The sequence below is a fragment of the Pecten maximus genome, chromosome 12 (assembly GCF_902652985.1).
Source record: "Pecten maximus chromosome 12, xPecMax1.1, whole genome shotgun sequence".
NCBI lineage: Eukaryota > Metazoa > Mollusca > Bivalvia > Pectinida > Pectinidae > Pecten > Pecten maximus.
Window position 1 is genome coordinate 32,110,406 of NC_047026.1, and position 14,837 is coordinate 32,125,242.

The 14,837-nt window shown below is 34.7% G+C and overlaps 1 protein-coding gene across 1 annotated transcript; it reads right to left on the minus strand.

The window, feature by feature from the left end:
* Positions 1–773: 773 nt before the first annotated feature.
* Positions 774–3,591, minus strand: LOC117339674 (homeobox protein vent1-like). Its single transcript, XM_033901387.1, has 3 exons — positions 2,911–3,591; positions 1,913–2,076; positions 774–1,373 (listed from the first exon to the last, which is right to left on the minus strand). Exons 1-3 carry the CDS (start codon positions 3,290–3,292, stop codon positions 942–944), a joined length of 978 nt encoding a protein of 325 aa, XP_033757278.1. The 5' UTR covers positions 3,293–3,591; the 3' UTR covers positions 774–941.
* Positions 3,592–14,837: the final 11,246 nt, after the last annotated feature.

Sequence of the window (14,837 nt, forward strand, 5' to 3'; positions counted from 1 at the left end):
TTGACATGGCCTCACTGACTGTGTTACTATAAGGCGGGGAGCAGTTACAGGGAGGTAACTCGAGTGAATAGTTTGGGGGAGGGATAGAAAAATGAATGCTTCCCGATAAATGAGATGGGGTCCGTGCTATGACCATCATCCAAGCCAGAAAGCCGTCTATATATACAACAATATGCAATATAAACATCACTTATAGTCCATGAACTTAGAATGGCTGAATGACCGACTATTACACTCTATAAAATCCCACACGGAACCCCAATAACCCCTAATGAACCGAGTCTGGAAGCGAAGTGAAAAAAACATCGCGTATTAGAATACGACATACCAGAAAGATCTTCTAATCTGGTTTCCATTTATTTAATTCTATATTATGGCTACATTGTGATATATAGCTTTAAACGTGAATAGGTAAAGAAATGAATCCTTTCAGTTTTGGTTATCGATCTAGAAGTCTATACCACGTTTTTTTTCTTCCCGTGATTTTCAGGCCTAATTTAGCAATACGATTAGGATAGGTAGATTGGATACATGTAGCCAGGAATATTAGATTACGGGTCATATTCACCTTAACAGAAATTGACGTCATTGGAAAATGGTGTATTTCATTGTAAAATACATGTATGACACTTGTCACTACCCGGATACTGAGACCGTGACATTACCTTGATTCGACTTAGATTTCATGGCATCAATCGCTCTAAATAGATTATTTCTGGATATTTTCGTTCCTGTGGAATATTTCATAAATCGGTTACATCCATGCATTGAGAATAAATAATGCCATATCACTTACATGATTTTTATTAAAGGAATTTGTTCTTCAATTTGGCACAAAAACAATTAACTTGCATAACAAAATAAATAACAATCATAAGGAATATACACATAACATAAAATTCATGTATATGTAGATCTCTGTGATATTTTTAACAATGCTGTCACGCTGGAGAACGTCCCCGAGTATCGCTTAAATACGTCCGAGACTTTGACACAGGCGTACTGGTAAGAGGTGTTGATATCACGGGTGCATGCCGGGAAGCCGATGATTGGGTGGGAAACATTGGTAGCGCTCCGAGAACTGGGGAATATCCTAAATAGTTCGGGTGTAGTCGGTCCGGTCCATTTGAAGGTGGCGCCGTGTGCGTTGGCGAATGAAACTGGTATCCAGAAATGGCGCTGCTGATGGGAGAAGGGAAGATGTGTCCGAAGGTTGGTGATTGGGCCTTGTAAGGTGGGGGACACGGCATGCCCATAGCGTGAAGCTGTGCGATGTCAACGCCACCTGTTGGCAAATAAAAGTTGCGTGTCTGTTCCTCATCCCGTTGGTGGCGCTTTTCCTTCATGCGTCGATTTTGAAACCATGTTTTTACCTGAAATAAAAAAAAACTTGTTTATTATGGATTTTCCATCGCCTTCTACACTGTATATATATTGTGCTAAACTAAACACTTCATTCTTAAATAAAATATACATCTTGAACGCGTTAATCTTGACCGTGTTAAAGGTAATTCTATGTGTAAATGAGTAAAAATGTCATCATAATATTTTGTGGATACGCAATAATCGGACATTATCCGTTTAAAATGAAATCTACAACCCATTTATTTTTATCATATCCATAAGTCATATTAATTGTGTCTTCTCTTTGTAAACCGAACACCCCAATTATCTGAAAACGTAGAATTTTAACTTCATCACAGTAGAACTTAGTTTGAATGTACATGTAGTCACGTCTTAATTTTACGACGGACATTATTTTAAATTACCATGTGTGTGTGTGTGGTGGGGGGGGCTTTATAATTTTACGTCTTAGAGACTTGAGTGAAGTACAATCTCTATGGCAGAACTTTGTAACATAAACCGTTTCTTAACACATCTATTTATAAGTTGATAGATCATATTAACATACCTGTTGGTCAGTGAGGGCGAGTTTCTTGGCGAGTCTACTTCTCTCTGACGAGGGTAGATATTTCTGTGCTTGGTATCTCTGCTCTAGTCCATACACCTGCTCGCTAGAGAATGCTGTTCGGGCTTTCTTTCTCCGGTTCTGATCTTCTGAACAAGCGTCCGTGTCTGTCAATATATAATATAAAATATACGTACCTAAATATAGTAAAACATAGCGGATAATTTTTTATTAAAAGTTTAATGTTTATTGTAAATTATATATATATCCTACATCATGTGGTATCGGTTTGTGTTAATTGAGTAGTGTAATTCTAATGTATGGTAGGTATATATAACATTTGTTGGCGCGCTGTTTACCATTACATCATTCTTTTTGCTTTTATTTTCAGATATAATGAATTTGCTGTTGTTATACATTGTATGTATATATATTGATTTTTCCTACAGATTATTTATAATCAATATATTTTGAAAGGTTCAATTTTTACCTGGCATTCTCTATACCTATACCAGTGAAGTATAATTTTAAGCTTCTATGAAGTAAATTTTATTTTCATTAATTCACAATAAAGGCTATTTATAGTAGGGGGGGGGGGGGGGGGGGGGGCTACAGTACCAGATCAGTGTGGACATGGCCATATTGTATTAACTTGGGCACTCAGAAAGTATCGCAAATTGTGACTAATTATTTCAATACTCATATACAGAAATTATGTACATTTCAAAATTTTAAATTGCAATTTTTGTTTGGCCCAGGTTTGATCTATCCCTGTGATTTGAGCCCTTGCAAGTTGCTTTTGTTTTTTTTTTTTTAATCCATACAATCATATCTTAATCTCATTTGTGTTGTTTCATAATGTCGCAATGCAATATCGTATCAGGGCAATCCAAAAATATATATATAGGTTTCAATTGTCCTTGGCCCTAGCTTAGTATTGCATTCATTGCTTACATAAATGCAGAATTTCTGAAGACAAACCGAAAATGTATTTGACCTACCAGAAGTATATGGGCTTATGGAATCGTAGCTGACGTCACTAGGGCTGCTGCTGCTGCTTGGTATAGTTGAGCGTGTCTGTTCGTCACATCCGGAGCTACAGCGGCGACGTTTAGATGGTACATCTTCTGACATAGGTGGTGTACTGTTGAGTGATTTATATCCGGGATCCGATAGTGGTGTAAGCCGGTCAGGGTTAGGCACAGACGGCTGATGTAAAAATCCAAGACTAATGCCGTCTAGGCTTCTGTTGATGCCATGAAATACTGTTTCAGATTTCATAGGTGTTGGTCCATCGCTCTCATCTCGGCTACTCTTGGCTAAGTTCTCGATGGTAAAAGCTTGCTTTTTGTACACCAAATCGGTGTTAGTTTCGAGAACCATTCCGATTGATTGTTGTCTTCAAACTCCGCGACAGGGTAAAATACTGTGATTTTTGTCGAAAACGTTGATATTAAATTGATCAACAATATTGTTGATAAATTATTTCTGTGTTTATACTTGTCACTTCAAAGTTTTTTACTCTTTTCGACGAATCAAAGCTTGGTTATCATATGTCTTACTCCCTTGAACTTTTTAGATGTCCAAGCTTGGCTGCCAGTTGCCTTATTCTCTGGACTTTACGAAAACTGTAAGCGCGTGCGTCACCTGAGAGCGAGATAATCTGTTATGAGCCTGTTACGTTTAACAGTAGACTTATAAACTACCCTCTAATTACTGATTCCCACCGTAAACACCATTCACACAATTCTGACACCTTCGATTTCAAGGTCGACAGTTGTAATCACAATTAGAGGTAAAGACAACATATTGTTTCTCAAAGCAGTCAGTTATGTCGAGTAGTATAAACAAATTAGTGTTTGTTCAGCACGGCACCTTAATGAATAGCTCAACAATGCCTACGTCTTCGGACGAAGGCTTGTGTTGTTTTAGTTGGGCCTGGCTGGACGGACCCGCCCTCCTGTTTCAATGGGCGTGACTGTATGATGGGCTTGGGCATATCACATCAATTTGTCGGTACTTTGTGAACGATCTAATTAGTGTGTAATTATCACAGCGGGAATTACCGGTTTGTTACTTGTCTAAGTATAATACGATCTTAATTTCTATCATTTGAAAAGGTGAAAATAACATCTGCGTCCATTGTTCAAAGTGGAATATCAACATGTTTGGGGTCCTTTCATATTGTGTAAACCTTATTTCTCATTACGCTTGTACTAGGTATCTCGTTGTTGATCAATATTGTTCATTTCATACAAACATTTAATGTTCTATTTATAATCTGATACTAATAATGCGTTAGTGCCTTTTGTATATAATTACTGGAATATGATTATTATATTAAATTGTGCTACATGCATCTTTTGATTTCAATTCAACAAATTCCATTACATAACTAAGTAGTACAAGTCGATAACCGGCAGCATTGAATCATTACTAAATTAGCATTACTTCAGACATTCAAACCCTTGTTAAAATATTAAGTGATAAAAATAAGATTTTCATTTCATTTCAACAAATTTTATTATACAAGATGTTATAGTACAAATGGATTTGACAACAGACTTTGCCTATATCAGTCTTCTCCCACATAAATGACATTTTAATAAAATAAAATTGATGGAATTTTTCTTAACAAATTGAACAATAGAACTATATAATTAGGGTTATTTGTAACATTATTTGCACATACACTCATACACATTTACACACATCATTGTAATAATTTAAGTAGTCATTCATAGTTTAATGGAATAATTTATAGTTAAAAAGTATCAAAAGTTCAGGAAATATTTTTATTTATATACATTATATATAGAAAATAGATAATTATACAAGATTTTGTAAAGCAAAAGCGCTTCACCTTCCTGACGGTGAGAAAGAAGAGTATTTTATTGAACAATTATAATGATATACATACATATCAATGAAATATTATATAATTAATTGATTCAAAGAGAAATAAAAGAGAATTAAAACCTTCTCGAATAAGTTATAATTCTTTCTATATTACTTAATACAAATTTATTAAGATCAAGTGAAAGTTCATAGTTACCACATGTTAATAAGTTAATATTTATAAAACCAACTTGTATAAATATGTCATGTATAAAGTGCCTTATATGGTTGTAATTTGGACAGTAGAAGTAATGCTCTAGATCCTCAGAATAATAACCACAGGAACAGGCTGAATTTGGAATTAGATGATCTATTAATCTGTGATAATTTAAGTTGCCAGCAGAGTTTCTTAATTGGTAAAGAGTGATATTTAATTTTCTAGGTGAGCATAGTTTAAATAAATGAGTAGTATCAGTGTTTAAAGGTCTATTTTTATTCAATTTTGATTTAAAAATGTTCAGTGAAGGAGCACTAGTTAAGTCTGTTTAAAAAAATAAGATCCTTGAATGTACAGCGTGGACAACTTTTCTAATATTATTAATACTTAATACTATTTTTATAATTAATTTTCAATATAGAGGGATAACGGTACTGTTAACTAGTACCTCAAAATAATTATCATTAATTTTGAACAAATTTGATTGATCATTATATATTAATTATCATCTCACTACCTAATAAATTGATGTAGATTCATTTCTAAACTATAGGGGTAATTAATTTTCCATCATATTTTACGTGTCATGTCTGTTTTCACTGTCCGTTCTCCCATTCTGTTACAGATTACATTACATATTTGTAATTTCTAAACTGTATTTTTGTTTAATAAAAATTCAGATTGAATCTACTGTTCTAACCTACATATCATATCATATGCATATCATACGAGCCTTGCTGGTATTTGTGGTAATAAATGCATTGAAATTAGATCATCTGTGATCGAATACATTTCTGTTGTTTCACCTTCTTTTAAGTTACCACGTGTTACTATTGTTAGATTAATCGCGTCTATCTATACATTCATTGCTGACTTGTGTATATTATATTTACTGTTTTCAGGAGAGGGGTTTGTCGCTTTCATATGTTTTGCCTGTTGCCCAATGTAAGGTAATGATATAAATTAATAGATTGGTATGTATAATAGATTATTTATGTAATTGATACATTTCAAGTTAGCATTCATTAGAGTGCTGTTATCTATATAAAAAAGAATCACATTACAAACGTGGATTGCAGTGATAGCCAAGTGTCAGATCCTGAGAGGACAACTACGTGTTGTTTTACACCTGGTTGTGTACCAGCTGTCAACCATTGAAGAAAACCACCAAACAAACAACAAAGGGCTTGTGTTTAAACAAGTATAAACAAACAAGATACAGTGTGTTTGGGAAGTGAAAAACATATCTTGTGTTAAAGATATCACGGAAATTAAACAATGCGCTATTGTTTGTCGTTTTTGATTACTGAGTCTGGTCTAATACGTGTGCAGTGTTGCGATTGTAACATCTATAATTGTTTATTGCATTGATGTCATTTACCGAATATGTGAGAGATTTTTTGAAATAGATTCATCTACTGTGTGTGCATCTAGTGTGCAGCAATATGGTGTAGTGGATAGTATGTCCGTCTTTCACTGTGACGGCCGGGCGTGATCCATGTTCTGCCAGGCTACCTCTAACATAGCTCTAACATTAACATCTCCTAATCGTCTCCAACAACGAATGTAATTAAGATTAATTGGTACATTTCATTTTATAATTCAAAATACCGATGGTTCCTTCTGTTTTGTATCATCAGACAAAATATCAAACTTATGTTTATGATGCTAACATTATACAATCGATAAGTACAAGAAAATCTCCTAAAATACTGAGTATTCAACAAAATCCCTGTCTAAATTTTCTGTTCGATTCCCTTATTCCTCAATAATCCCTGAATAATAACGAATCACAATAAAAAAGATCAAAGTGTTTAATCTTATTTAATATACAGTGTAAGTAATACTTAACAGTAAGTATCATATTGTTCTCCTTATCGTGTTAGCCTAAGCTCGTTAGCCACCTCTATCGGGGTGCCATTATCTGGTCCGGTTTGAGCAATCGTTCTACTGTTATACCCGGATAATCCCATCAGTACACAATCGGTATCCAAATAAATACAACCTGTTAGGGACAGCGTTCTCCCAACAATAACAAAGTCAGTAATTCTACTCACTTCTGTTTATTACACAGTATTAATGGCCATGACACAACACGTCATAGAAATCCACCCATTCTCCTTAATGTACGGTTGAATGGATGGATAATGAGGATGAATTACCTCCCTTTGTACCGAAGAATTACCTCCCTTTGTATGTTAATGATTCCTGTCAATAAACCTTGTCGATCCTGTTATGTTACCCGAGTTCCATTGAGCGAAGAAATACCTAAATTATCGCCGATTCCAGTAATCGTATTACGTCACGGTTTCCCCCCGTATTCTGAACGTGTAAGTTAGGCGAGTGTGGCGAAGATAGGTACCAACATGTTAATATGGAAATCATCAAAAGTCTTCATAGTTTAATTAAAATTTAACTTTTTATTTAACTCCGTGTGAACAGTAAAACTAAACGGCTAATTTGAATTAGATTGTAACGAACGAACGAACGAAAAATGAAGGAATTATTTTTAAAGTACACTCCACTAAACGTCCCAAGCTGATATTAACTCTTAGATACATATGGAATGAAGATGATTAATATCGGTACTAATGAATAATCGGAAAACAATTGTCCATGTCTATTCAATTAGGATTATGAGAGTGAACACAAAACAGCGTAATCCTAATTGTATAGATATGGACAATGGTTTAGTTCCAAAGAGGTAGTGTCTATTACAGGTTTGATGGGTAGTAGAAAAAGGAACCCCACATGTTACTAACACAAGTTATACCGTGAAAGGTAACTTTGTCACGTGCTTACATACGATACATTCAAAAACATTTCCTGTGCATAAAGTATTATTTACTACATATATTTTAACATTTCATGACATATTCCGTATCAGATTCGTTTAGCTTGTATCCACCTCACCTACTGTTTATATCAATAACAACCGACGTAGAACCCATGTTTTAAAATACATACGAATACAGGTATGTACATTGTACATGTACCTCAAGCTTTCCGTTAACATTCATAAAGATATGAATACCCACAGGACATCAGTAGACATCTGTATATCACATTGAAGTATAAAACGATGACTTTGACAAAGCTTGCTTACTTGTCATTGTTATACTGATATTAGGAAGAAATTTACAAAAAATTACAAAATAAATATTTCTGGCACAAGCCATCAGTTCTCAAAGTTATCGAATTGTTAAACTCAAGAAGTCAGAAAGAATTGAATTTGTTAGGAAGATTTATTTCAGAAGCCTATAAACGTAGAATTGTGTAACTACATTATTACTGCAATGTATTTTTCAAAGTGCTGCTCTCTGTCCGATATTTGTATGTTCTTCAATCTGTCCGTTCGTCCGCCTGTTCCATTATTTTGATACCTGTACAGGTGTAGGGATTAACCGTTCAATTTCGATATACCTTAGTACATATAACTACATATTAATTCAAAGTATTATCTAATGATTATATGTATGAAATTTCATATCATTACTCTAGGTGGAAAATGTGTACCGCCTTAGTATTATGTAACATGTACACTGTAGAGTGTGAGATTTTGTGTAAATGTATCATGTATATGTATATATATGTTTGTTAAAAACCGATGGGCCGAAAGGCCTAAGGTAATAAAAGAATTGAAAAAAATATGGAAATCTGCTAACGTTACCCATGTGCACAAAAAAGATAACAGACCTATATCACTGCTTTCGGTAATTGGAAAATTAATGAAAAGGTGTGTTCAAATATGTCTACAATTTCGTGCATACTAACTCTCTTCTATCCCCGTTTTAATCTGGATTTAGGTGTGGTGATTCACAGAATTCCAGTCTTCGTGTCGTTGAAAGCTTTAGCTTGTTTTATGACACTTGATTGTCATTTCTTTAAGAGGAATGGTTACATCTCCATGTACATGTATATTCACATACCGGTTGCGCATTGGATTTATTTTCCCGATAATTATAATAATAATCCTCGCTCTGAAGATATTAATGTAGATTGTATACACACAAATTGTTCCTTCTAGTATTATGTACAGTTAATAAATAACAGTAGCTAAAATGTGGATAAAAAGCCAAATCAACTACTTGTGATCATTTATTATATATATTTAGGCTTAGATAATTGTAAAGAAGTACGTATGGTCTTTTGTGATATTAGTAAAGCTTTTGATCGTGTTTGGCATAAAGGTCTTCTTTGTAAATTATCCTGTTTTGGAATAAGAAATTCGTTGTTAGTTTGGTTCGAAAATTATCTTTCCAATCGTACACAGAGAGTTGTCATCAATGTTAAAAAATCAAATTGGTTAAATATTAATGCTGGTGTTCCACAAGGCTCGATTCTTGTCCCTCTTTTATTCTTGATATATTTAATGACATTGTTAAAGATATACAGGCAAACATAAAATTATTCGCTGATGACACCTCTCTTTATCTGTTGATATTCCCAGGGTCAGTGCCAAATAATGACCTAAATAGAATTCATTACTGGTCGCAAAGATGGTTAGTGAATTTTAATCCTTAAAATCAACTCTACTAAATAGAAAAACAATAAAACCTTTCCACCATCCCTTAATTATGAACAATACTGATATCTCTGAAGTAACTTCTAATAAACATGTAGGTATCTTTCTCTCTGAAAATGGTCAATGGAACGAGCGCATCAATATCACAGATTTTGACGAAAATTAATATGTTAAGGAAATTAAGATTTTCTCTGTACATGTATAGTCTACAAACTATGTACTTTACTCTCATTCGGCCAATATTTGACTACAGTAATATCATTTGGGACTGTCTTACTAAAACCCAATCACATTAATTAGAAAATCTTCAATTAGAAGCAGAACACTTCTATCACTAGTCGTACTAGACTAACCAGTAGAGTTGAACTATATACCTAAACAGGCTGGCTTCCTCTCGAGGAAAGACGAAAGCAGCACAAACTTATTCTATTCCAAAAGATGGTTCATGGTCTTGCCACTCAATATCTTCTCAATATTCTACCTCCGCGGAATATAAATTACTACAATCATGATATTCGCACGGGTAGTAATTTCCTCCAGTATGTCACAGGAGTCTACATTGTATATAATAAGTCTTTTTGCCATCTGTCATCAATATCTGGAACTCTTTGCCAAATTTTATTAAAAATGACCCTTCAATTTATAAACTTAAAACATATCTACGCACGTCCATTCAAAAAATTCCAATATTTGACTTGAATGGCACCAGACTGTGGCAAATTCACCTTGCTAGGTTAAGAATTGACTTTAGTTTCCTAAAGTTTTATCTATTCCAAAAGAAACCTTATTGATAGTCCTCTATGTTCATGCATGCAAGCAAATAAAAAAAAAACTACCCCCCCCCCCCCCCCCCCCCCATCCCGAAACCGAAACCCCCATCACCCCCGCACCACTTTCTTTTTACTTACGTTTCCATAAAACCAACCAAATTACGTTTAGTAGTAAGTTATTGTAACAACTGTGTATGTGGATTTCATTAATTAAGCCATCATGTCCAAATTAAATTAGATAATGACAGGGAGCGGGTGTTTCCGAGTCCTATTCGTTCGTACTGTACTATGGGTTGTTATAAAGTTAATGTTATAATATGGATAATAAAGTTTATATTAAACAAATACTGTCATATCAAACAATTTAAAATAAATCCAAGATGCAAGATACAAGAACTGTATTTTATGTCAAAATTTCAAATTATATCAAACAATGAAACGTTAGTACTACATCAGATACCATTGATTATCTATCTTTCTCACATTATATTTCAATTGATATCATTATATTACATTTATCATTTCCATATACATTTATCTTTCATGTTTACATTGCAATTGATAGCCTACAAGTCCGTCCAATGAATCCAGACCAGCTGTCCAAAGCAAGCATAAGCTTACAAAAACACACGGGAACAACGCATTATTTACAAAGTTGTCAAAATAAACTCAAAGGATATTTATACTGTACGTGTGCGACATGTTTATCTGTTGTTGTTTGTGTAAAGTTAGATGTTGATGTATTGTCCGATGTGTGAGCTAGCCAATCGGATCACTCCGGTAAATACGAGTTTTTTTTACCTTTGATACAACACCTTTTGTTCATGGAATAGTTACAGATCCTTTGTTTGTTTGTGTCCATTTCTGTGTTAAAAAGTGTTGTAGTATAGGCGCCTCAAACAGCTACACAAATACTGACTATAAGAAAAGGCCAAATGGACACGAATCGCTCAACTGTTAAACAGGTTCCCGGTGGTGGAGACAATACTTTTTGGATAATTCTATGCAAGAGAATTGGAAATGTGAGTGATGCATTTTTATGCATCACAATTTAATAATTTTTTTTCTTTTATGTTACATGAACTATTGATTTCGTCCACGTGTAACCCGTTTTCACATCAAAATGAAATATATTATAATAAATATATTGAAGCAATTTCTGTGGTCACAAGGGCCGCAGAGTGGTTAAGGTGTCCCAACACTTTATCAATTCAATTCATTTATTGACTTTAGGTCTATGACCCATCAGTACATAAATTAATATACGTGTATATATATATGTATATATATATATATGAATACAACATGTATTATAATAAAATTACAAAACGTAATTGACTTATTATAATTAAATACGGAAACCGATTAACCAACATATGTACTATATATTATGAGGAATATTAATCAACCATATTGTCTACTGGCAACATCAGCAAAAAAGACATTGTAACCACTTAATCTTACAAAGGCTGCGCCCAATCACAGAATTGATACTAATTATAATACACTGTTACAGAATAAGGATTCTAGGAGAACTTTTATAACAGTCAGTCAGAGAGACATGGAAAAAAAGTATCAGATAATACCATTTGGTAAACACGACAGACGGACACCGGGAGGTTCAACAATTATTAGTACACTATTATGCAATAACGTGTTACATCAAAACTCAACACCTACACAAACCGAGTATATTTACACAATTCTGCAACTAAAAGCTTCTTTGATAAATCTTCCTAGCAAATTCAATTCTTTATGACTATTTGTGTTCAGTAATTCTATTACTTTGAAGACTGAAGGTTTTTTCCAAAAATATTTCTTTATATATTTTCCTCTAAGAGTTGAATATTTTTGACATACGAGTAAAAAATGAAATTCATCCTCAACTTCTAAAGAATTACAGTTAATGCAATACCTATGACACCTGGGAATATTCTTATACCTTCCTGATTCTATAGCTAGATTGTGTGCTGAAAGTCTCAATTTTGTTATCATTTTTCTCAATTGACTTGGTAATGATTTGGTGAGGTAGAATATCAGTGTTACTTTATTAACCATATGTTTGTATAGATCACATTTACTCGACATATCTAATGAGTTAAACAATGTCTGAGAGGCCTGGCCATTAATTCTTTCTTTTATAATAGGCATATAAACAATATCAGAAGGTAACTGACGTAACCATATATATCCAAATCCAAGTTCAAATAATTTGTGCTTCACATGCAAGAGCCAATTCTGTTTTGGATTTTCTTTCTCAATTTCCATGTAGAGCAAGTTGTAAGCCTCTCTTAGAATACAATTATCAGAATTCAACAATTTAAACCAAAATTTTAACATTCTATTAAGTTGCATATTCTTCAGTGGGAGTCGCCCAAGATCGATATAAATCATAGCGTTACACGTAGATTCTTTAACGCCCAGTAAGTTTTTACAAAATTCTAAATGTACCTTTTCAACTTCCAAAGCATTATGAGTACTCCATACTTCACAGGCATAGCAAAGAATACTGCTAATATAAGTATCAAACAAATGCAACATTGTTTTTACATTTAAGTTCAAATTATTACACTTTGAACGTAGGGCAAAAAGAGCTTTACGACCTTGTTCGGCTAAATGCTTAGACATAAAGTTAAATGTATTATTAAACTTAAGAAGAAATCCTAAATAACAGAACTGGTCTACCACTGAGATATTTATACCGTTATATGTCCATGTTTCGTTATCTTTGACTTTACCGCCCTTCCAAAAAAGTACGATTTTTGTTTTATCTGTATTAACTGTCATTTTCCATTTACCTGAGTAAGACCTTAACTTATCTAAAAGGCTTTGCAATCCCTCGACTGATTCGGAAATCAGTACAAGATCATCTGCATACAGCAGGAGAAAGAGACTCAGTTCTCCGAAATCGTAACTTGGGGCCTCGTTTTCAATTAAGTAGTTTTCAAAATCATTAATGAACAGGGAAAAAAGTAATGGTGATAACATTTCCCCTTGAAATAAACCGACCTCATTTGAGAAGAAATCTGAGCATTTCCCGTATAGCAAGACACATGATTTTACTGAATTATATAGAGATTTCACTGTTTTTAAGAAATTACCCCGTATACCCAATTTAGAAATTTTATACCACAGGCTTACTCTGTCTACATAGTCGAATGCTTTCCGAAAATCAACAAAACAGCAATAAAGGCGTTTTTTCTTTGAAAGCGTTTTTGTAATTATAGTTTGCAACGCAAATATAGTATCACTAACTCTCCGCCTCTGGGTTGCGAGTTCGAAACCGACGTGGGGCAGTTGCCAGGTACTGACTGTAGGCCGGTGGTTTTTCTCCGAGTACTCCGGCTTTCCTCCACCTCCAAAACCTGGCACGTCCTTAAATGACCCTAGCTGTTAATAGGACGTTAAACACACACACACACACAAAAAAAACAACCGTGACTTCCACATACATTCTAGAAACTACAGCCATATTATTGGGTCCGAGGCTCTTGATCTTCGTCTTGGTTAAGGGAAGAAACCGTTCAAAAAATTTGAACCCCATGACCTTGAAAGACCATTCACTTGCACAAACTTGATAATCCATCACCAAAGCATGCTACACGCCTATTATCAGGTATCTACGAGAAGAAGTTTATTAAAGATCTTAACACAATTGACTCCTGCAGCATTGAAAGTAGGCCAAGGTTGTGGATTTGTACAAACGTTGTAGTCTTTCATTCCAGCATTCTGCCGACCCAATATCAAGCCTATGTGTATCTTGATAAACAATAAAGAGATGAAAAGTTTTATAGTTATGTTAAACCAGGGGATACTGTAATACAATATACTCTCCCATCATTTATAGATTTGTCTCCCATTTTAATGGTTCATGATTTATATGTCACCCCTAGGGTGTGATATCTCTGTCTCCCCCTACGGTGTGATATCTCTGTCACCCCAAGGGTGTGATACCTCTGTCACCCCTAGGGTGTGATATCTCTGTCAACCCTAGAGTGTGATATCTCTGTAAACCCTGGAGTGTGATATCTCTGTCAACCCCTAGGGTGTGATATCTCTGTCAACCCCTAGGGTGTGATATCTCTGTCACCCCTAGGGTGTGATACCTCTGTCACCCCTAGGGTGTGATATCTCTGTCAACCCTAGAGTGTGATATCTCTGTAAACCCTAGAGTGTGATATCTCTGTAAACCCTAGAGTGTGATATATCTGTCACCCCAAGGGTGTGATATCTCTGTCAACCCCTAGGGTGTGATATCTCTGTCACCCCAAGGGTGTGATATCTCTGTCATCCCCTAGGGTGTGATATCTCTGTCAAGCCCTAGGGTGTGATATCTCTGTCACCCCTAGGGTGTTATATTTCTGTCAACCCCTAGGATATGATATCTCTGTCACCCCCTAGAGTGTGATATCTCTGTCAACCCTAGAGTGTGATATATCTGTCAACCCCTAGGGTGTGATATCTCTGTCAAGCCCTAGGGTGTTATATTTCTGTCAACCCCTAGGATATGATATCTCTGTCACCCCCTAGAGTGTGATATCTCTGTCAACCCCTAGAGTGTGATATCTCTGTCACCCC

Bases quoted from the DNA above. Each gene is read 5' to 3' on its own strand.
- LOC117339674 (XM_033901387.1), bottom strand. From the start codon at position 3,292: ATGGTTCTCGAAACTAACACCGATTTGGTGTACAAAAAGCAAGCTTTT. The intron at 2,077-2,910 runs GTAGGTCAAATA...ATATATTGACAG, and splicing joins CATAAGCCCATATACTTCTG to ACACGGACGCTTGTTCAGAA. The intron at 1,374-1,912 runs GTATGTTAATAT...TTTTTATTTCAG, and splicing joins TCGCCCTCACTGACCAACAG to GTAAAAACATGGTTTCAAAA.